The following is a 25646-nucleotide window of genomic DNA, read 5'->3' on the forward strand; positions in this document are numbered from 1 at the left end:
AACCTTTTATCAGTCGTGGACATGTGAAAAATAATGAAAGTAATAATGTTAGCTTTGATGCTCATTTTTTTCTCCCTAATTCATGGTTGGTGGCTGTTTTTGGCCCATTGACCATTATAACCACATTTGATGGTACATAAATACACCATCTTTGTTTTTGTTTACTTCATGTAGTTCTGAGAACTGAGATGCATATCTAGATTTTCTCAGACACATCAAGGTAAGTGCGCAAAGGTCACTCTCACAGACACACATACACACTTAAATTTGCTGTTATACTATACAATCCAGAAACTACGTTTTTTTTTTTCTTTTTTTTTTTTTACCGGCCTATCTAAAGGGTTAATGGTGCCAACTGATGATCAACAGCAAAAATTACAAATTTGACCTCTTCCCAACAGGGAAATATTTTAATAAAAAATGTGGTTATAATGAAAGTCAATATCAGCCACCAACAGTAAATTAGGGAGAAAAAATTCAAATGAATCAAAAACAATGCATCAAAGACAATGTCTAAGTCTAAAAAATCGAGTTCACAATTACTTTTTGTATTGAAAATATGTCATTTTTAAAATATTAATTTTATATTATTACGAAATCACTAACATCATTCATGAATTTGGCAATTAAAGTGTTAAAATCCTTTAATTTTCTAAACAATTTAACAGTTTGATCAGGACTGAGATTGATTAACATTAAAAATGTAAACAAATATTTACAGTGCTCAGCATATATGAGTAAACCCCTCACAAATTTCCCATTTAAAATGATATTTTATAGGAAGCTTTACAATATTATATTTGTGCATATACGTTAGTCAGTACTAAAGTCAAATCTGGAGCTAATCTAACAAAATAACGTATGACAATGGACCAAAATTAGTACACCCAAATTGATTTGTTAGGGAAAAAATGTATATAAAAAAAATTTAAGAACAAAATTCAAGAGAAACAAAAAGAATTCTAAAATTTTGTTGAAAATATGTAGTTTGTATTTTTCCGCCAATGTTTTGCATGAATTTAAATGTATTATCTTAAAATTTCTAAAGATATTCAGTGACTAAAACATTGTTTATAAATACATCCATTAATTAAATCTGTTTTGTTTAAATGCACCAAAATATATGACCTATATTCACTGAGACATGGATAAAAATATTCATTTCCGAAATGGGGTGTACTCAATTATGGTGAGCACTGTATTTGATGCATTTTACAGCAGTTTAATTTAGTGGATGTTTTCATCCCTAACATAACAAAAGCATAGTAAATTTGCCCAGAGTGTATTGTCGAGTTTATTTAAAGTAAAAAAAATAAATAAATAAGATTTGTCACCAAAAATCATTCTGCTAGCTGAAACACAGAAAACATTATGGTCAAATTAAGACTCAAAATCCCCCCAGAGTGGATGAAAACATCACTAACAGTACATAAAGGTTAAAGATTATTAATTTAAGCTGCTAATCACATGAATTGTATTGCTCGCTAAGGTCATTAACTTTGGCTGTTTCTCATTATGCGTTCTTCAGAATTCTTGCGTCGTTGTGTTTTCATGTAACGTCATCATTAACCGTCAAAGTTCAGTTCCAAAGCTCAAGACCTCAAGAACGGAGGACATGTGTAAGTTCCCAAATATATTCTTGATATCAAAGGATGCAGACTTGAGTGCAAAACTCGCTCGAGAAGTCCCAGAAGTCATTGCGGCTGAATTAAGGAGGTGGGAAGCGCCGCATCGTATACCTGTTTATTATTAGAGTTCAGTAACATAACTTATTTATCTTAGGAGTTTCCCTAAATGAGACGGTGAAATTAAATGATAACATGAAAATCTCAATAAAGGCATAAGCACATTATTGTTGAAATTCGTATTAAAATATGTTTTATTTGCATTGTGCAATGTATATTTCTAAGTTTTTTTGTGCATGTTAAATAAATTGAAAAGGGGAAAAACAATAAATCATTGTATGAACGCTGTAATGTTTAAATATTTTTTGTTAAAACTACGGGATGGTCATGTGACCATCAGGAAGAACGCAGCGTCTCATTTCTCACAGGGCGCATTCTCAGTTTTCACGGTCTCACAAGTTCGCTTTTCCAAGGTGACCTGGCAAGACCGGTCTCCACAAAACGCAAGTCCGTTCTCTGCGTTCTTGGAATTGAGAAACAGCCTCCATCTGACTGGAAGATTTAACTTTATTATATTTTGGTAAACGAGTCTTTGATAATTGATATGAATGAAAGAAGTCAAATTTGACCAAAAAAGGCGAGTCTGAAAAAAGCATGAACACTCTCGCAAACATAACTGTCCCTGGGGAATGAGCAGTATGTATGAAAATGCAACAATTGCCCACTAATTTTTTTTTTCATCAAATCGTTACAAACAGCCTTATACCTGTTTTACACCCTAGTTACAGCCCAGACTATAAAACATTTGAATGAGATTGCACAAATGTATGAATAAGCTACTTATTTCCCACAATTTAATACAGTTAAAAAATGTGTTAAGAAATTATTTGCTTGAAAAGCTGCTATCCACATTAACTGTTAATTTAACATTTTGGCATTTTCATTAATGCAATTTCATCTATAAGAATTTGTAATGTTTGCTTTAATAATTGTCACTGTCGCATGAGTAAATTGTTTTAAAACATGTGAATACTGTACTACTTTATATGACTCAACTACTAATGATTGATAGTGGCTGTTACCAGTGGGGTAAAGTAATTAATTACAAATACTCAAACTTCTGCAATTGAGTAGTTTTCTCAGGAATTTTACTTTACTAAGTAGTTTTTTTTTAAATGTGTACTTTTACTTTCTCTTAAGTACATTGGTAGTGCAGTGTCAGTACTTTTACTCTAAAAGTAAAAGTAGTCACTACTAAAAGACCTGCAGTCACTACTTTATTTTTTCTTGTCTATGGGGATTTGGAAAATCAGCCCTGTGATTAGTGTCCAATCAAATCGCACATAGAAGGTAAATCGCATCATAGTGAACTACCTCAAGACATGTACGATTTAAAATTCCAACAAACTGTTTGGAAGCAATAAAAGTGTCTAAAATCTTTAGAAGATGTCTAAAACCGTTACACAAATTGACCCAGAGACTGTTTAGATGCATGTCACTAATGAGAATATCACAGATGTTTATTATATGATGACCGAAATGGCCTTAAACACCCAGCAGGCACAAGATGTCAACATGACGTCAGATTGAAGTTGTACCCCAATGTCGTGGGGACGTTGCATTATGTTTGAAAATGATAATCGGGTTGACATCAGAACTCAACATCAGCTCGACGTAAATGTCTAAAGTCCAACCTAAAATCAACCAAATATTAATGTCTATTGACTTTACAGCCTGACGTGGACGTTACCACTATGACATCTATCAGACGCTGGATTTTGGTTGCCATACCTTACGAATAAATCAGTATTCAACGTCAATATGATGTTGGTTTAAGATGTTGGCCTGATTTTGAATTTTGATCACTTTCTAACACGACCTAAAATCAACCAAATATCGACATCATTTCACGTCTTCATTGGACATCAACATAACATTGTCCTTAGACACTAACTAGACATTGAATTTTGGTCACCTGACATCACAACTTAAATCTACCTTAGTTGTCTTATGACGTTGTGTGCCTGCTGGGCAATAACTAAATTCACTACAGAATGTTACTTTTACACACATCCACAAATTACATGTAAATGCATTAGCTTTTTACAAAATAATACTCACTACTCTTGAGTACTTTAGAAAGGTCTACTCTTTACTCATACTTTGAGTAATATTTACAACAGATACTTTTACTCATACTACATTGTTAGACACGTAATGATACCTTTACTTGAGTATGATTTTTCAGTACAATTTCTACCACTGGCTGATACTATTGGATGTTGTAAACAACAAACAACTTACCTAATAGTTTCTCTTTATTCCTCAAAAGACAATTTAAAAAAGTCTGGAAAAAAACAAACATTCTGAAAAAACATAACTGAGGCCCCGTTTACACTAGTGCGGTTTAGTTTTAAAACGGCGTTTTAGAATGAAAACGATCCGCGTCCACACTCGCGTTTCACCCAGCGTTTCTGAACTGCTCTCCGTCCACACCAAAACGCTGAAAACGCACATCACGTGACCACACACACACTCTCAGGCAAGCGCTGTAGCCAATCTACCCAGATGAGAGCTGTGCTAGTCGGACTTCTCATCAAGCATCTCCCGCTGGATCTAACCTCACTATATTTATTAAACGGAATATTTCTTTCATCTTGTTGTCTTTATTTAACGACATATTCATTGGACATTGGAATCTATTACTTGTTCTCAGGTAACGTGTTTTGGCTAAGCGCAAAGATAAGTTAATGATTAATGTAAGCACGTACATTCTGTATATTGACTGATCGCTTGCCTTTATTTCCTATAATGTATAAACTTATTGTATGTTATACTTATATAATGGCCATTATCGATTAAAACTGATATTCAGCAAAGAGAGGGTGTGTTTCGTATTTTCACTGAAATTGAAAGGAGGCAGTTGTTGTAGGCTCCGTTTTGTTATAAATATGCACACAGTGAAGATGACGCTCATATTTGCAGCACGGCGCCTCAACATTTTTGCTGTCTGTTTAGTTGTTAATATTAAAATGAAAATAGGCAGTTCCTTATATCATGTTTACATTTTATTGTTGAGAAAGTAAAACAACGTAGCCAGGGTGATGTGAATGAAGTTATAAAGTACACTGTTCCCTTTGAAGATTTACCCGTGTCCTCGATATAGTCTGTTTTCCATATCAAACTGAGAAGAAGAGACTGCAGCCATGATCAAACTTGCGAAGTTTTAACTTACACGGAGAAGATGCAGGACTGAACTGTGCGTGTTAGGCTACTTAATATTCAGGAAAAGCCCCAATCAGAGAGGCGAATGTCTGCAGCCCCGCCTCCGTTTTCAAATGTCTCCGTTTTCCATCATCCACACTGAGACGGAGCAGCTGCGTTTCAGAATGAAAATGGCCTCTCCAGCGTTTTCGAAACGCTCCGTTTTCGGCGCTCGAGAACTCCGGCGTAGTGTGGACGGATGGCGTAACCGTAGCAAAACTTATGCGTTTTCAAACTAAAACGCATTAGTGTAAACGGGGCCTGAGATTTCAATTATTAAAAGGAGCTCTGAAGGTGCAACCTTTGAACAATAAAAAGCCCTTTGGGAGATCTTAAAAGGTACAATGTTCACTTTTCAATTTATTTTATGCTCTCTATTTCTCTGTCATGACTTGCTGGTGAATTTATTAAACCCATCTAGGTCAGTGGAACAAATCCTCAAACTGTTACCTGTGCATCCAATTTCTGTCTGTCCATTTACCTGCAGGATGCATTAGCATTTTGAGCCGGACCACCACAGTTATACATGCATTTAATGTTCTAATCGTTATATCTACTCCAATTGCAGCAGAGAGAGAGCTACAGACTGCCGAGAGCAGAGATAATATTGACTTTTAAATGCTTGTGTGCATTTTCACAACATTTATGCACTTATAAGAACCGCAATACTAAATGCTGTTGACTGCAGTGTCTCTGCACAGCTGCCAAATCCTTTAACAATCTGCCACGTTCTTTGTGTTCACTATCAGCTTGGACTTGTTAATGTTCACACTCGTACACAATAAAGCGAACAGTGAATGTGTAACTAATTCACACAGCAGCTTGTGTTAATATTTAATTGATCAACAAACAACTCCAAAATGTATTAATACCACATATACCACAAGCTGGGGTTTTATCTGAGGAGACATGCATATGCCAACAATAAGCTGAGAAAACTTTGATCGCAGCTGCATTTGATGTGCAGCTTATAACCGAATGTTTTCAGTATGTGTCTTTCATTATTGAAAATGTCTCTGAAAGGTTGACGGTGAAAATGCATGGGAGCGCAGTGTCAAAAGAAATTCTGTTCGCTCCTTCCTTTTTTTGCCTCAAGCTGAAAGTCAAGATTTCCTTCCAAAGAGCAGTTCCAAGGAGTGTGGTTCGCTGTCCTCCCTTCCCAAAACAGTTCTGTGGAAAAGATTTAACAAGCAGCTTACTGCTGGGGGAAGGGATTGGGAAGAGAGGGGGGCCCCTCAGGGTCACCAAGATGTGAGGGCCTCTCACTTACACACACACTACAGACTCTGAATGTTTTATTGGTGTGTTAAAAAGTGTTTACATTGCAAAAGCATTAATAAATATTCTATACATATCTTCATATACATAAATATGTACACACATACAGACAATAAAGGTCTCGCACTTTGGCAGGAGAAAAAAAGAAAACAGCCGAGCAAGGGAAAGAAGCCAAAAACCACATCTACTAGCGCTGGAGTGGATAGAGGGAGCAGAGAGAAAAAAGAGAGGGAGAGGGATAGAGAGAGGGAACGGGGAGGGATCAGTTTCTAGGCTAGGCTGTGGTTGGCTCTGCTGATGGATGGACTCGGGATGGATCGAGTTACACCATTTGCCGTGCATTAGTTTGTTTTTCCCCGCTCAGAACGGACAGAGACACTTCAAGCTTGACTCAGAGTTGTTGCGATCCAAATCGCGTAAAGAAAATCACGGATTCAGATGAGGTGAGTTAATTTTGTAGATAAAATGTGACGTTGCGAGCGCGTGAGGTTGAGAAAATGGGGGAAACGAGAAGAAGCGACAGGGAAAAGATTTCCAAAACATCAGAAGTACTCTAGGTGCTGCGCAAAAATAGAACTGGAGCTATTTTTATTCACCCGTTTACACAAATACGGATTGTTTATAAGTGGAGAGGCGCACGCGCGTAAAGTTCTTCATTCTGAAGAGTAGATCTCTTGAGGTAATTACTTAGTTGGTTTTTATTTGGTTTGGGTTGTATTGGTTTGGTTTGGTGAATGACGGGGGGATGGTACTACAGGAGAGGGAGGGTCTTGGTGCTATTTGATCGGTGAGCTTTTGAAGATCACAAAGCTTTATCCCGAGGACGAGCTGGACGAGCCCTTCGGGCTCTGGGAATTGTTTTGCGTGCTTCGGATAAAACAAACACATGGGGATCTTCTGGTTTTATGGACCGAGCTGCACACATGCTGTCTATCTACACTGGATTTAATACCGTGAATCACTTTGGAATATAACCGGGGAGTGTTTTGTAGTCTACATTTGGAGAACATTCAGGTAGGATTTCTGCTTTCCCTTTTACACTTTGTTGTCACTTTGAGTTGACTATAATCTTGATTACAACTTTTTTCTTGTTTTATTTTGTTAGTTTTTTTTTTTTTTTTTTAATTAGACCAAACGTCTGGAGGAAAGTAGTATTGCTTTTAGCATTATTAATGAAAAAAGGCAGTGCATTACTGTCACATCCTGTTGATACAGAGGGTTATTTCTGGGAATTATATATTCCTTTTGTATTGTTGTTTTTTCCAAATTATTATAATAGAAACAAAAATATAAAGTAACAAAATAGGGCAGATATTACGCTGAGACTGAAAAAAATAAGAAAGAAAAAGGAAAATTCCCCGACTATTACAAATAGGCAATAAGCTTACAAAACATTTTAAATTTAAATAAAACAATTCATGATAGGCTACATATATTTAAAGAATATTGTACACCGCTTTCTATTTTAATAGTGTTATTGGAATGTTTTTGTTTAAATTGACAGCACATGTATGCTAGAACATTGTATCCATGAATGCCCCTCAAAATCGGTCCCAGTTAATTTCTGACATTGGATGAAACAGATGCACTTTAGACTCCCACTGTCCCGTAATGATGAGGGATCGAAGTTCGCATTATAATATACAAGGAAGATTTAGTGCCTTAAATTCATCTAACCTTTGCCTGGGAGTTATGTGATCTCATTCAAACTGATAACTTTTAAACAACAATATTTCTGCTGCCTGTATTATGGTCCAACGTGAAGGGAGGGAGTTGCGCTGCTGTTGTTGGAGCCCACGGTCATGCATTAACACAATCAATTTCCCAGCAGAAGCCATTACCGACCCAACACTCCTCTGTTGTCTTTATGCATTTACTGCAACTCAAGAGATTCGTCACAGCTCGGCTCCAGCGTGAACACTTTGATTCACATGCTCCTTCTGAGACGGATTTCGGGTCCGGTTCCGATCTGAGAGAGTATTGTTTGAAGATGTTTTTTTTCTGTTCTTCTTTACTGAATCCGTAACTGTTGAGTGACAGCCGTGATGCGCGTTCATAAACACATGTAGCAAATGAAGCGAAATAAATTAGGCGTTACGTTGAGTGGCAGCCGTCAAAAGAATGAATGAACTAGTGAGTGAAAATGCACAAGCACAATCAAATGTCTTGTTTTTCTCGTGCTGATGCAAAAAAAAGCTAAGGCAAATGTTAACGGCAAAACACGACTTAAAATAAATGTAACAGATTAGCCCATTTAAACGGCGTTCCTTCATTGTCTTTACTTTTTTCATGGATTAAAAACTTAAGTTTAAATTTAGTACATCTGTTTCATGTCCATGGAATAAAATTTATAAACATGTCTTATACCCTCACCCCGCTTTATTTTAATATAGTAGTTCACAAATGTAAACATAATGGGGAACAAATGCATACGCTAAACAACAAAGGCTAATGCTACATGTTTGTGCTGAGCTTTTGGTTACATTGTTATGTCCCCATAAGTACAGTAAACATGAAATCACCTACTTTGTTTGAAGCAGAAAAAGATTTAATTGAGGTAAACTGCTTCATAAACAAACCAAAAAGTGTCTTGATTAAAATTCAAAAAGCAGACAGACATCCTCTCATGATCAACCTAAGGGTCAAACATTGAAAATATAATTTGCTTATGGAAAGCATCTCCAAAAACTGTCACCTTAAACGAAACCACTGTTTATGTAGGCTAATAATAATTTCACCCCATAATTCATTTTTAAGTTGGTTAAATGATGTTAGAACTCACCCGCCTCTACTATCCACTACCCATTACTTGCTGTTTGACCATATGGAAGTTAATGAGAGATGCTGTTATCCTAATGCACGCTTTTGTTAATTTGTGCTTCACAAATGTGTGACATTGAGTTTAAGAGCTCTGTCTGTGTGAAACTATAAACACACAGCGCAAGAGTGTGCAGCCCCCATGCGTCTCCTCTTATCTCTGCTGAACCTGTCAACCCTCTTTCAGAGATGCCTGATAAACATCTACCTCTTCTGAAACCTCACCGTAAAGCAGTTTCAGCACTTTTCATGTGGGTGTGTGAATAAAGTCACTCACAACAGCTGGCCACAATTGTGTCCACTAAACCCACGCCAGTCCTGCTGTCAAGTGTTCAGCCTCGGTCAGGCTTGAGTAACTGATTTAACCTTTTAAAGCATGGAGGTCTCCTCGCTGGCCTGGACTGAACGGACCCCGATCTCACTATTGTTCCTTTAACATCCACACACACACACACCTGCAGGAAGGGGCTTTTGGGGGAATGGGGGCTGGGAGTGGAGCTGCACAGGTTGGGCAGAGATCTGTTTTACAGCTGTGGAGTAACAAGTTGTGACTCCTCAGCTGTAATCCCACTGTAAACAACTTTATGATTTCAGTGCTCTTGTGTGGGAGAGCTCTAATCTCAGCGTGAGTGTCTGAAACCACACATATCACAACTGTTGAGTTGTGAACACGCATCTGAGGGGCCATTTCACAACATCATTTTCCATTTATATATATCTTTCTTATTCTTTCTATTAATTAATGAGTAACACAATAAGGTTCCATTTTAGTTAGTGAATGAATAATGAACAGTATTACAGTGTTATTGATCTTTGTCAACATTAGTTAATGAATATAAAGTTAATTGTTTCTTCACATTAACTCATGGTACTTTAACTAACGTCAACAAGCACATCTTTAGATTTTAACAGTGGATTAGTAAATGCTGTATAAGTGTTGTTCAAACTTATTTCCTGTTAGTAAATGCATTGACTAATGGAGTAAAGTACTTTACTTGTTGTAAAGTGAGACCAATTAATGGAACTTTTGTATTAAATAGACACAAATTAAACTATCACTAATTATAAAAAAGATACGTATAACCTATTTAAATTAGCATAATTCTTATTAACTAATTATTGAATTATTTGTCAGATCAGTGTAAAGAAACAATAAATAAAATAGTGTTATTTATAATAGTATTATTTATAACAAATGATGAATTTGACTTTATACACTGCAAAAAATGCTTTTCTTACTTAGATTTTTTGTCTTGTTTCTAGTCTAAATATCTAAAAATTCCTAAATCAAGAGGAATTTTCTAGACAAGCAAAACATATTGTCTTGTATAATATGCCAATATTAAGTGGGTTTTTCCTTAAAACAAGCAAAATAATCTGCCTATGGGTTAAGCAAAATAATCTAACGTCAAATGAAAAAACTATATTAATTTGCTCACCCCATTGGCAGATTATTTTGCTTGTTTTAAGGAAAAACTCACTTAATATTGGCATATTTTTTCTCAAAGCAAGACATTATGTTTTGCTTGTCTAGAAAATGCTTCTTGATATAAGAAATTTTAGATATTTAGACTAGAAACAAGACAAAAAATCTAAGCAAGAAAAGTATTTTTTGCAGTGTAGAAAATGTTTAAATAAAAAAAAACATAATTTTCAGAATTAAAATTCTGACAACAGCACAGGGTAATGTAAAATAGTGAATATAAACATACCAATGATCTAAAAACACTAAAGCAGAACCTTGACAATGTCTCTTGGCAATCATAAACACTTAAATTCTATTTTGTTTTGCTACAAATTTCCTTTAATACAAGTACTAAATACAATACTACCCTTCAAAACAAGTTTTGTACTTGTTTGGCCCACACCCAAGTCAATTGTCATGCATTTCCATGTTTTCTTTGTTTATCTTGTATGTAAATAGCATAGAGCACTCCTGAGTACTGATACCAACCTGTATATTTCAGAACTTTCGACTATAGCTGGCACATTTCTGCTGTTATGTGGTGTAGCTTTTGATTTATTCCTCAACCTTCTTTTTCAGCGTCAGGCCTCAGGCAGACCTGCAGGGTCCATGTAATACTAAAGTCGATATAAATGCAACTCCTCCGTTAAGTGACATAATTCTGCCCTGCATCAAGATGAATGAAACTAACCATGGCGAATCATCTTCATCAATGCAATCATCGGGGAACGTTTAGGTCAAATGAATTCACAAACTCGTACCGACCTGCTTTGTTCTTATGACCTGCGCTGTCGCATTTCCTGCAGCTGGACTCTAGCAGGCAGGCTCTGGGTGGATCCGCTGCAGGCAATTTTACTGGAATGACCTGCCAACTCAAACGGCGTGCCAGCATCTCGAGAAACGCAGCCAAAAACATCAGCGAGTACGGGATTGCGTTGCTCAGAGAGAAGCTGTAATGAGAGCAGCCGGGGAGTAGCTAAACACTAACAGGTTGCGTGACTAGTCGTCTCTTTCCACGCAGGGCCTGTCCAGGCTCATACACCGGAGGGCAAGAATGGAAAACCAAACCAAGACGTTCAATAGAAAACATGTTGCGCTGGCTGTATATTGAAAAGAAATTCTAGACTGCTGACCTTTGTGTGTCCTTTGTTTCTGTTTTGCATTAGGTTTCTCTCGCTCTCTTTGCCCAAGCTTGGTGTTTTTCTTATGCTGGGATTGTTATGGTATTGTAGCGTGTCTGTGTAACTCCCTGTGGTGTTTCTATGAATAATGATTTGAGCTTGTGAGGAATTTCTGTCATTGACAATGAATATGTTCCAGGGTGCTGGAAATATCCCTCTTTTATTTCTTGAAGTAATATCCAGGCGGAGGGAATGATACAGCGCTGTGAAGCTGTGATTAGACTCTCGGTGCTGTATTAAACTGGTGCTCCTCTTGTACACATCGCTTAATCCATACGGTCTTCCCCCGGCCCCACCAAGAGTGCTGTTCTGCTGATGTATGCACTTCTGTAAGGATCAGGGATGTGCTTGGGAAAGAAATTCATTTGGAGCTGCCTCGTTATGATAGACACTTTTCCTGACCCCTTGGCCTTTGACTTCCGCTGAGTGTCCAAACATTAAAGCTCTTAATCGCTCAAGCACACACGCGGGCAAGAAAAACATAATCTTTATTCCCGTCTCGTCGCCTAGGTCTTTCCATCTCTTCTTGTTTTCTTACTTTGACTCTCATCTTATTCTTTGTGTCCTTCTTGACTTTTACATCAGTCCTTCTCCATCTGGTCTCCCTTTTTCTCATTGTTCTATTTTGACCTTTTCTCTCTCACCTCATGCCATCTTTATTTCCTTTTTTCGTAAATTTTTTTTTCCTATACTCCAGTCTAGTCTCTCTCTCGCTCTTTTTCTCATGTTGTCTCTCCTTCTTTTTTGTATCATATCATCTGGTTGTCTTGTATCAGCCTCTCGCCTCTGTCCCTGTCTCCTTTCTTGTCTTGTCTCATCTTTTCATCTCTTCTATTTTCATCCTTGTCTTGTCTTTTTGGTCCTTGCTTCTTAAAGTCTCTGACTTCTTTCTTTTCATTGTGTCTCCTCCTCTAGTCTGGTCTCAACTTGTCTCTCCTTCTCTTTTGTATCATATCATCTGGTTGTCTTGTCTCAGCCTTTCGTCTCCTGTCCCTGTCTCCTTTCTTGTCTTATCTCTTCGTCCCTACTATTTTCATCCTGTGTCTCATCCTTGTCTTGTCCTTTTGGCTCTTGCTTTTTCAATTCTCTTGACTCCTTTCTTCTCATTCTGTCTCTATCTCTACTCTGGTCTCATCTGGTCTCTCCTTCTCTTTTGTATCATATCATTTATTTGTGTTTTTTTTCTCAGCTTCTCTTGTCCCTTTCTCCTTTCTTGTCTTCTCTTGTCTCTACTTTTCTTAAATAAGTTATTTTTTCATCCGGTGTCTCATACATGTCTTGACCTTTTGTCCCTTGCTTCTTCATATTTCTGACTCTTTTCTTCTCATTTTGTCTCTACATCTAGTCTGGTCTCATGTTGTCTCTTATACCTGTCCCTTGTCATTTGGTATATTGTTCTGATCAAATAGATTTCTTTCTCATCTCTAGACTCTTGTTTCCTTTTTTTTGTCCGTTTCCTTTCTCACCATTTCTGTATTATTATTCCTTGTCTCCTTTGTTTTCTTTCTTTAATTGTTGCCTCATCATCTGTGCTTTCTTCTCAATTTTTCTCTCCTCTTCTGATCTAATTTCTCATACTTGTCTCAACACATTTGGCATGTGTATCTCATTTAATTTGTTCTATTTTTATTTCATTTTTATATTTTATAATTGTCTGAAACATTCAATTCTCATCTCCTCTCCCTGCCACTCCTCTCAGTTCCCGGCTTACCTTGCATTAACTTTTATTTTTCTTCATCTTATACTTGTCTCAGCTTGTCTCTTCTTTTCTCTATTTACTTTTACCAGTCTGATGAGTCCTAATATGTCTTATCATTGCACATTGGCCTTTTCCTGTCTTCTTTTTCTAATATTCACCTTTTTTAAATTGCGTCTTTTCTAACCTTCTCTTCTTCTCTGCGATGCCTCTCTATCTCTCCTCATCCCTCAGACTTATATCATCATCAGTCTTTTCTCTCTTCTCATCTCACCTAAAAATGGCCAGAGAAAGAGTCATTTCTATTGATCCGATCAAAGCATTATAGCCCAGAATCTCTTACAGTCAGTCAGCCTGTAGAAATGAAGGTCCATTATGGCAACAGATGAGCAGAGAATCTCCCCTGCTTGTATTTCAGTAGGAGAATTTCCTCAGGTCACGTCCCATTCCGCTGATCAATTGCGAACTGATCAATCAGCTGCTAATCAATAGAAGCAGGATGATTCCAGCAGCATATGCATATTACAGCATGGGAGCAGGTGCACAGGGCCGCTAATTGCAAAAATGTCAATACTGTATGTGAGCATGTGTGGCGAGACACTCAGGAAGTGGTTTGGGCCTGACTCACTCACTCTCTCTCTCTTTCTGCCAAGCTGTTTGTTGTCTCCATGTAAATTGTTTATATCCGTTCGGGCTTTGCTGGCATGAATAATTTGTAGCTTTATAAATATTTGACTTTACACTCCTTGTTAATATGCACAGATGATTGTCTCTCCAGGACACGACCCCAACCCCAACACGCAGACCTCTGAAATCTTCCTGTTTGAATGTCTGTTTGAAGACTTCTGTGCCACTCACAGCAAACACACCCCTGCCTCCAGTACCCTTTCTAGGCATGATTGAACTAGGCAGTCACCTTGTACGCCATCTACTACAGGGGCGCCAATGAGCATCCCACTGCCCTGCCCACAGAAAGTAAAGCAACCACTTTTTTTAGAGCGTGTCATTAAACAATTTTGAAGGGGATAACATTTTGTAGGGTCCGGCACTGACGCCAATACTTATATGCACCTTTAAAAAAAATGTAACAACACATTGCATAAGCTCTATGATTGGTCGGCTTGGTAGCTTTAACGAATGTGTGCAGTTCTAAGAGCGGCGTGTCGAGTCCCATGAAGAAGCTCCCAAGTAAAGTTTTGTTTTGTGTTCACCTTATGATTAATGTTGTTACCCGTCCCCTGATTTCCACCTCTAAATGAGCAAGTTTTAACTACTTGTACATTAAGGTAGTGTTCAGACAAAACAAAACACCAGTGAAGAAACTCGATGCAGAGGAACATAACATAACCTACTGCCAGCTAGCATTTCGGAAGGGCTATTGCAGTGCAACACAAACAGCATGGAAAAATTAAAATGCATGGCTACGCGCTAGGCCGGCACTGTGAGTCAAGGCAGAAGTATAAACCAGTTTTGTTTACTAAAGGCAGGGTGCAATTTTGGTATGGAAGACGGGCGCTCCATTAAGTACACTTAATGCTACAGATTCTAGCATCTGATAAGCAGAGAAGAGCACACTATGGGTATAGGCTTTAAACTGTTGTGTTCGATCCGCCATAGACAGTACTGTCAGTCAAGCAGGTAACGTTATTATTGCTAATGTAGCTATTCCTTTAAAAATACATTGGTATCATCTGTATCAAAGAGAAATTAAGCACTTCATATTTGTTGCGGTGAAGATAACCTTGTGGGAATTTAACAACATCTTTGCCAGGAGATGTTTCTAAACTTTAAAGCATTTTGCCCTGTTTTGTTGTTTCATTACATGCATTTAATAAAAATATAACTTTATTTACAACATGCAGGGTGATTTTAGAGTTTGCAACCCTCAGGTTGCATAAATACCTATACATTTATATAAAAATACTACAGTATTTCGTAGTAAATACTAGACAGTTTTGGATACATTATAGTTTTGACAACTTGCTGCTGATGATCAACTTGCTACTGATCACAACTGATAAACTGTAATGAATAATGTATAGGTTACATTAGTTTTTAGTTTTGTAAACTGTGATTATATATATGATATACATGTTAAACTTAGTGCAGTATTGGGTGATTTGCACTGTAAAAAGAGAATAGTTGACTTCACCTAAAAAAAGAATTTTAAAATTTTTTTAAAGAATTTAAAAAAAATTGTTACCTAATGATGATTAAGTAAACAAACTATGCATAATTATAAAAGTTAAGTCAGTGGATTTACTTTGTTAATCAACTTGTTGCTTTTAAGGTAAGGGGTTGACTCACTTTTTAATGTGAAGCTAGCTTTTACAGTGTGTTTACATTACTTAACAGCAATTCTAAAATGAGCACAACACCTTCATCCAAGTACAGTACTTTTCTAGAATAATTCAAAAACACTGTAGAATTTACTATCATTTACTAGATGAATGTCTTCAATGATACTGCTCTTCATTTTTTCATATTGTTTTTTTTTTTTTTTTTTTACTTGGGCACGATAGTAGCTTACGGTCACAAGTCTAGAAATGGCCCTTCCATTCTCTCTTACTTAATCCAAACACATACGCACACAAAAGTACACCCTAAATGACATCCTAAAATACAGTGTGCATGTGTGAAGGAGCTTGCTGATAGCACATCGTTGACTTTAGTGTCTCAAGCGCATGCTCTCTACCCCCTCTCTGTCTGTTTTTTGACCTTTCTCTCATGGACAGATTTTCAATCATGGGTATTGGCTCCCAAATGCGCACACACTCACTCACACACACGCTAAATGGTCCGTCAGGAGTGAACCTGCTCATGTACATGCAAAAAACACAGGAGTTCTAATCTACAAAGCAAATTCTGACAGAGGTCATGCACAAAAACACAACTGGGAGGTGTTTAGTTATAGTTATATTATTTAATGCGTGTATGTGTTTGTGTGTGTTGCAGGTAACATTTACATAAGTGCAGTACAGGAGGTGTTTGCCCTCTGTGCCAGCGATGGGGTGGCGAGAACTGACGATTGACCTGCTGATACTCCTGCTGGTGGCGTCCCGTCTGGATGCTGTGAGCTTTCCTGAGGACAACATCCCTTTAGACGTTGTGGACAGACACTGTAAGAGACTGCAGACATCACACTGTTTTTGAATTGCCCCCATCTACACAAGATCTTTATCAAGGTCTTTAGAAAAATGCATTTCTTTTCATCAAATAAGGGCACTTTGAGCCCTGCGGGCTGTTAGAAAATAAACTTTTTTCTTTTTACACTTTCACTGGTTCATCACATTTACCAAAAATGTTGATGTAAGTTTACCGCAAGCATGATTTCACAAGTAGGACATGTTCTTGCATTAACATCTATGTTGGTCCTGGAACAACATTTCTATCAGCCAATCAGAATTATTTGTTTAGTTTAAGTTAAGTTTAAGCTTATGGTTAGGTTTATGCACTTCTACATGATTGTTGTCCAACTATTCCCTTCTGATTTTGAGAACAGTTTACAGTTATGGTTTTGTTTAAGGGTAGGGAATAGGTATGGATTTCATTTACTAACAAAAATGATGTTCCAGGATCAACACAGATGTTAATCCAGGATCGCATCATACTTGACAAAATCATGACGTGCTAAGCTTACCTTATTGTAGTCACAATCAAATAACATGGCTAAGTCGTTCAATAATTGTACAAAAGCTGCAGCAGTTTAACAACATGACTGCTTGATTTGAAAGTTTATACAAAATATATTCTACAATTTAAATAATTATTCACAGTTTAAGCATTGAAAGTATAATACAGTGTAATATTTTCTAATCTCTCAGTAAAAATAATACCTATCATACCTTTTGTTTCCATCATTTATAGAAGACACCTCCTATAATTTCCTGAAATCAGTGGACATTATATATTATTTTCCATACATGTTAGTTTTTAGTTTTAAAAATAATTTATGTTTAAAACAAGAATCATTTTGTTACATATTAAAGGATCACTTGTCCAAAATACCAATTATTTGTAATTTAATTAAATATTTAAAAATGATATATATGGGGCGCCTAACAGCAAGGTCTGGTGAAATGAGTGTGTAAGGGTGTTTCTTAGTACTGGGTTGCAGGTGGAAGGGCGTCCACTGCGGAAAAAAACATATGACTGAATAGTTGGCGGTTCATTCCACTGTGGTGACCTCTGAAATAGAGACTAAGGAAAATAAATTATATATATATATATATATATATATATATATATATATATATATATATATATATATATATATATATATATATATATATATACACACTGTAAAACCCAAAAAGTTAAGGTAACTCAAACCGTTTGTGGTAAGCGATTGCTACAAACCATTTGAGTTAGAAAACATATCTATATGTGTACTGTGAACTTACCCCATTTAAGTTGAAGTTGTAATGAGGCATTTAATTAACTCAATACCTTCAACACTGAGTAAAAAAAAAAAAAAAAAAAGATATATATATATATATATATATATATATATATATATATATATATATATATATATATATATATATATATATAATTTAAATATAATATAAAACATTTGATATTTTATTATTTATAGAAACAATATTTTATTGTATATTTTAAGATATATTTTAGTATAGTATTTTACTTTAAAATCTTGATGTAGACACTTTACTTGCATTCAATAATAATAATAATAATAATAATATAATAATAAATAATACTTTTTAACATTTTACAATTAAAGTCTCTCTTTGCGACCCAATTAAACCAACAAAAGTCAATTAAGAGACATAAAATTGCCTTCATCAAAACAAAAATAATAATAATAAATAAATAAATAAAATAAAACAGCTGTCCATGTTCTATAGAGGAAGTCATCAACATCTATATTGGCTGCATTAGTGCTGCTGTGCTCCGCAGTGAGAAAACACCCCAGCATGCTGACAGTGCAGTGGCCAGACGTCAATGCGGTGGCCTGCTGGTGTAATATTCATTACTTTAGCAAAGTCTTTCTTCAGGGCAGTTTAACATGCAGTTGCCACAGCCAATCAATAGCAACATCGATCTCCGTTGACGCTAATACTGAATAACAGCGCATCTGTTTGTTCTGCAGATGCACGGCAGTACCCGGTGTTTCGTGGACGTCCCTCTGGTAACGAATCTCAGCACAGACTGGACTTTCAGCTGATGACCCAGATACATGATACGCTGTTCATCGCGGGCAGGTAAGTCAGCATTTTAACAGGAAGTGGAATGGAGATCTTTGACCGTTTGACCTGTTCAGGGTTGAAGGACAATTGATTTGTCAGTAGGGATGTACGATATTGGAATAGTCTGGCATTGCGATATTTAGTTACGATTAGGGCTGCACAATATATCATTTGAGCATCGATATCGCAATGTGTGCATCTAATTATTAAGGATTCTAAGATAAATGTATTAATTTTTAAACAAATTATACAATGAGGACCATGTTATTTTATGTTCGATTGTTCAATGTCTGTAACTGAATACTATTCGACTCTCCAGAAAACCATAAAGCCTTGTTTATTTCACTTTTGTTTTTGCTCTGTCGTATTTATATATGCTTGTAAATTGTTATAATTTTTGCAAATGCACCACATAGAAAACAGACTATCATCCCAATCTATTTAAATTAAAGAAACCTTTCCAAGTATTCATATCGCAATTTACAGTTGAAGTCAGAATTATTAGCCCCCTTTGAATTTTTTTCTTCTTTTTAAAATATTTTCCAAATGATGTTTAACAGAGAAAGTAAGTTTTTACAGTATGTCTGATAATATTTTTTTATTCTGGAGAATGTCTTATTTGTTTTATTTCGGCTAGAATAAAAGCAGCTTTTAATTTTTTTAAACACCATTTTATGGACAAAATTATTAGCCCCTTTAAGCTATTTTTTTTTCTCGACTGTCTACAGAACAAACCACTGTTATACAATAACTTGCCTAATTACCCTAACCTGCCTAGTTAACCTAATTAACCTAGTTGAGCCTTTAAATGTCACTTTAAGCTGTATAGAAGTGTCTTGAAAAATATCTAGTACAATATTATTTACTGTCATCATGGCAAAGATAAAATAAATCTGTTATTTATTTGAAAAAAATTCTTTTCTCCGTTAAACAGAAATTGGGGAAAAAAATAAACAAGCGGTCTAATAATTCAGGGGGGCTAATAATTCTGACTTCAACTGTATATCGCAGAAGAAAAAAGTATCGCAATGTCAGATTTTTCCAATATTGTGCAGCCCTAGTTACGATTATGTATCGTGTTATGAACACAAATTAATCCAATGTCTGGAATAGCTTTTTTTATAAAGAATTCATGATTTGAGATATTTATTAATTATTTTAGAGGAGAGGTTTTTTTTTTATTACATTTACAAGCACAATGATGCAGAACAGCAGTTTTCCGTATTGTTTACATTTATTTATGCTTTTAAATTGCATTGTGGGACCTTGATCTTTCTTCCAACGTCTTTTAACTTTAAAAAGTTTGAAAAAAATAACATTTTTAATAGTTTAAATGGATGTCTTGTCTGGGTTGGTGTTGTATATTACACTACAAAACCCTTGTAAGAAGCTGCCAGTACATTTTCTGTTATTTTACAGACTTTTTTCTCTATATATTATTTTTTAAACATTCAATTCAGGGTGCGAATTACAGGGGGGATTGTCCCCCCCTAATTAACGATTGATCCCTCTTGAAGGATGTCAAAACAACATTTATGTGGATCAGCCCTTTAATAGGGAGAACTTTTCTCTGAACTGTATTTTAAATAGTAATATTAATAATTAAATTAGTTACTTGTTAAACTTGACCCAAAGGACAAGATGTCAGATACAAGTGGCCAAAATGAGTTTCCTTTTCAGGGTGACAGGGGCGCACCATTATAGGGTGAGGAGCTATATATATACCGAGAGGAGCTTGGAGTAGAGCCGCTGCTCCTCTACATTGAGAGAAGTCAGCTAAGGTGGCTCGGGCATCTATTGCTGATGCCTCCTACCAAGTGAGATGCTCTAGGCATGTCCCACCAGGCCTCAGGGAAGACCCAGGACACTTTGGAGAGACCATGTCTCTCGGCTGGCCTCAGAACGCCTTGGTGTCTCCCATGAAGAGTTGGAGAAAGTGTCTGGGGAGAGGGAAGTCTGGGGTTCTCTCCTAAGACTGCTGCCTCTGCGACCAGGCCCCGGAAAAGTGATTAAAAATTAATGAATGAATGATAATTAATATCATTAATTTAGATCTTGTAAAAATAAATTTGACCACCCCTATAATGGTTCATATTATTTTGAGCGCATAATGGCACCAATCAGTATATGCGAGTAAAACACCATTCAACAGTCTGATACTGGGAGATCAGAGCACAGATAGACGCTTTAAGTACTCAAAAGACACTTTTCTTGTAAAATATGTGTTCGTTTCTACATAGAGCCTAAAAGTAAAGCCAAATTAGCATCGTTTTTTTATTGTTTGACCTAAAGCAACCTCTGAAATAGTTAATCAGAGGTTACTGTAGCTCAGTATACACTAAATATACCTCAAAACACTGAAAACTGAGATTCATTAATGAAATGTATTTCAGTTTCAGTGTTTTGAAGTATATTTAGTTGTATTTATTATTATTAATAATAATGTATTTATTTTAATTAAATACATACATTTAATTAACTGAATCATTTTCTACACAATACGGAAACTGTTCATTAACAGATATTTCTTTACAGTGCATAGTTAAATACAACAGAGCAAAAATATTAATGAAATAAACAGTGTCTGTTTCACAAAGTCAGACAGAACTACAGTACAGAAATGTAATAATCAAATGTAAATTAGCACTACATAGGTCTTCATTGTAAAAATTAATCACAATTTAATAAATGCTCACACAGTCACAGGTCTTAATAATTCATCCAGATTATAAACTTTTTTTATAATTATTATTTATTTTATTTTTATAATTATTTGTTTTATTTGTAAAAACCTAACTATAAGGTTTTAAAAATAAATAAAATATGAGTGAAAACATGTTCTATTTACATTGTTTAAAATATAAATTTATATAAACCTTATAATCTATAGTTGTTTCAATAACTATTAATATCAATCATTAATCTACTCAACAATCCCATCTCAACATTACAGATCCTGCGCTGACTATGAACCCTTTTCACAAGACTGTTATGACACATTTAACGGTCACCACCATTTTAAATGCTTGAACGTTTTTAAGATTTATGCTTATGTGAGGCGTTCCTAATGCAGCGTCAGTGGGCAGGACAGTAAATTTGACGTTGTTCTCTCTTTGGGTTGCAGTTATCAGTCTCACATGATTTTTTTTGCTTATTCTGAAAGTCTTTATAACACCATTGTTGACTTTTTTAGCAAATAGTATTGTAAAAGGATTATTTGCTGTACTATCGCATTCACTGCGCTCTAAGTGTACCCAACTATGATGACTTCTGCTGCTGAGAAACCCAGAAATGTGAAAAGGATCAATTGCGGAGACACGCATTGCAATATCGATGCTGAAACAATATATTGTGCACCTCTAATTGTGAGTAGTCTTTGTGTGGGATCAAACCTGTTTTTTTTTTTTTTTCTCACAGGGATCAGGTGTATTTGGTGAGTCTGAGGGAGTCCTACAGGAACGAGATCATTCCATACAGGGTGGGTTCACTGTAAATCATTTTATGACCTAAACACTCGTCTTTACTAGGTGTAGCACAATAAAGTGTCAACCGATAAAAACAATTCTGATAATCTGAGTTTCATTTCTAGTCTTGGCAGCACTTTGTCAATCACAAGGTTTCTATTTCTGCTAAATGTAAAGTGTTTTATGCTTTAGCTAGTATATATTGGTATAATGTGAAACGAAATTGTTTATAGCTATCTAAGGCTGTATTTATTTGATACAATAATATTGTAAACAGGTATTACTACAGTTTAGTTAATGAAGTTTTTGATTTTTAAATATTTTGTGAAGCTTATAAGTTTAACAGCAAGTCCTTCTTCAGTTTTCAATGTCACATGGTGCTTCGGAAATCAATCCACTATGCTAATTTCATGTATGCTAAACTCAGGAAACAAGAAATAAAATGTAAATAAAAAAAAAAGATACAAATTTTTGGGGAAATGTGATGTACAGTGGTCCCTCGTTTATCACTGGAGTTACGTTCTAAAAATAACCCACAATAGGTGAAATTTGCAAAGTAGTGAGCTTTATTTTTTACAATTATTATAGATGTTTTAAGGCTGTAAAACCCCTCACTACAAACTTCATACAATTTTCTAAGACATGCATTCACATTTTCACACTTTTAATAACAAATATAACTAAATTTTATTAATATAGCACCTTTCTTGAGCTCAAGGACACTTTACAAAGAGTGTAACAAAAAGAGATAGTACAAGCAGACATTGAAAGAAACAGTAAACAGTAAAGTAGAGACAATATTATATTTAGTAAGTATAACTTTTTTTGCGTAACTTCTACCTTCCTTTACCATGTCCAGAAGTACAACTTTTTGTGCGATGGTTAGCATTGTCCTCTGACTTTTGAGTGCTACCGTGGGTGCCCTTGACGGTGCAGAATGTTTTGTCGACATTATGGAGTTTGTTAGAGAGAAAACTTGCAAACATACAGTACAGCACTTCAGAGTCACATTGCTAGCTATCAAAGATTTGTCAATTTGGCAAGCTGAATGCATTATGTACCGTACAGGAGACACCTCATGGAGGAGATTGATTGACAATGGTCTACAGCAGGGGTGGGCAAACTTGGTCCGATGTCCTGCACAGTTTAGCTCCAACTCTAATCAAACACACCTGCTTATAGATTTGTAGTGCTCTTGAAGACACTGATTAGCTTGTTCAGGTGTGTTTGATTGGTGTTGGAGCTAAACTGTGCAGGACACCGGCCCTCCAGGACCAAGTTTGCCCACCCCTGGTCTACAGCCAATCAGGACACAGAATACAATGCGCTGTAACAAAAAAAGCATGTCAAATTGGCCAAAAAAGTTTGTAAAACCGCGAAAGGTGAACCACATTATGGCAAGGGACCACTGTATTGCTATTCTCAAGTTTGTACATGAGAAAAAAGTGCTTATTATTATTATTATTATTATTATTATTATTGTTGTTGTTGTTGTTGTTATTCAGCTAGATGCATTTAGCTAATCAATGTGATGAGAACTTTTCTGTTCACAAAAGACGCCTGAAAATGTGTCACAGTCTGCATGAAAATCCATAATAAGAGATAATATTTAAGTACCAATTTAAAATGACCTGAAGGAAAATCCAGCATCCCCATACAGATATCTGATAATATGCAAGATATATTTAATAACATTGAAAAAAATAAATAAATAATGGCTGTTGTGTCCATATATATATATATATATATATATATATATATATATATATATATATATATATATATTAGCCAATGTTTATTTATTTATGTTCATATATGACCATATATAAGATTTTCCTATGGGTGACTCACTGGAAATAAATAATACTTTAAAATGTAATAATATAGACATATTTATTTTCACAACGTGATACTGTGTTTTGATTGAATAAAGGCAGATTTGGTAAACATAAATGACTTCTTTCAAGCATAAAAAAGGTCCCACTTTACATTAAGTGGCCTTAATTACTCTGAATTTGTATTTAAATGAATGATTTAGTACAATGCACTTATTGTGCGCATACATGTTTTTACATTGTACTGATATTTTCTAAATGATCTGCTTGTAATTACATTTATAATTACACTATTGGCCTATCCCTTACCTTAACCCAACCTTAAACCTACCCAAGCCCCCAGACCTATCCCTAACCTTAGCCATATCCAACTTCAGGAGCACCAAGAGTGTTGTGAAGTACTATATGAACACAATAAGTAGATTGTACTTATTTTCTGATGTAAGTTCATAGTAATTAAGGCCACTTAATATATAGTGGGACCAGAAAAAATATTATTTCAGCATCAGACTGATAGTATATCCGTCATTATCAACATAAGGCTGTTGATGGCTGGAAACCTATTGCATCATGCCTGATTATAAATCAGTGTAGTTTATTGATAAGTGTGCGGGTGGGAAACTGTCTAACGGTAATGGTTTGTGTTGTCACAGAAGCTGACGTGGCGGTCGGGGCAGGCTGACAGAGAGACGTGCGCCATGAAGGGAAAACACAGAGTACGTCCTCCACATCTTCAGCATGATCTGTATTATTTACAGCGCCAAAGCAGCCATAAATCTCATTGTCTTGTCTTCCTCTCAGGACGAGTGCCATAATTTCATTAAAGTCCTGGTTCCGAGAAATGATGATCTTGTGTTCATCTGCGGAACAAATGGTTTCAATCCCATGTGCCGTTACTACAGGGTAGGTCTTGCTGTTTATATGCTCTACGTGACTGTCTGTCTGTTGTTTTGCACTTAATAAGTGACTGGTTAATGTGAGTGGGAGCAGTTTTACAGTACAATGAAGATAAGAACTCTATTTCCGGCTTTCTTTTTTAGTTGGATAACCTGGAATTTGATGGGGAAGAGATCAGCGGTTTGGCCCGATGCCCGTTTGACGCTAAGCAGACAAACGTTGCCCTGTTTGCCGGTATGAGAGCTGTCAGGATAATGAGGAGGATGATGAATAACTTTGCCATGAATTTTAAAGGTTTTGGCTAAAATTAACGCTCCAATAAGAGCCAGGATTGATGTTGTGCATAAATCAGATGCCGCATGAACATCCTCATGCCAAGCGATTTTAGTATACAGACAGGAACGGCACAACTTGAGAGTTAGTACGGTGTGATGTCACATGTGCATCCCAATAAATCTGGACAAAAAAAACGTAAAAAAGCGAAAGCAGAATTTGTTATCATTACTCTGTAAATTAATCTCATTTCAGTTGTATTATTATTATTATTATTGTGTATTAATTTTATTTAAAAATTATTTTATTTTGTGTTTTTAGAAAGTAAAACAAAAAAAAGAGAGAAAAGTTATCAAATGTGAACCAGACATATGTGTATAAAAAACACACACATGTAAATGTATATTGTCAGTTAAAGTCAGAATTATTAGCCCTCCTTTGAATAATTTTTTTCTTTTTTAAATATTTCTCTTTTCAGGAGAAAGTCTTGTTTGTTTTATTTCAGCTAGAATAAAAGCATTAAAAAAAAACATTTTAAGGTCAAAATTATTAGCCTCTTTAAGCTTTTTTTTTTTTTTTTCGATAGTCTACAGAACAAACCATCATTGTGGAGGGTTTTCTTGTTATATATTGCTGAT

General features: G+C 35.7%; 1 protein-coding gene across 20 annotated transcripts in view; it reads left to right on the plus strand.

The window, feature by feature from the left end:
- sema6d (semaphorin 6D) overlaps window positions 1-25646 on the plus strand; it is a 230697-nt gene that overhangs the window by 190653 nt on the left and 14398 nt on the right. For 8 of the 20 annotated variants that reach the window (XM_073929093.1, XM_073929098.1, XM_068214767.2 and 5 more), the window contains 6 exons: window positions 16282-16447; window positions 18443-18554; window positions 21957-22017; window positions 24492-24554; window positions 24640-24741; window positions 24879-24969. In XM_073929093.1, coding sequence (XP_073785194.1) covers window positions 16333-16447; window positions 18443-18554; window positions 21957-22017; window positions 24492-24554; window positions 24640-24741; window positions 24879-24969 — 544 coding nt within the window. In that variant the 5' untranslated portion in view covers window positions 16282-16332. 20 annotated transcript variants of the gene reach the window in all.

Source organism: Danio rerio, chromosome 18 (assembly GCF_049306965.1).
Source record: "Danio rerio strain Tuebingen ecotype United States chromosome 18, GRCz12tu, whole genome shotgun sequence".
NCBI lineage: Eukaryota > Metazoa > Chordata > Actinopteri > Cypriniformes > Danionidae > Danio > Danio rerio.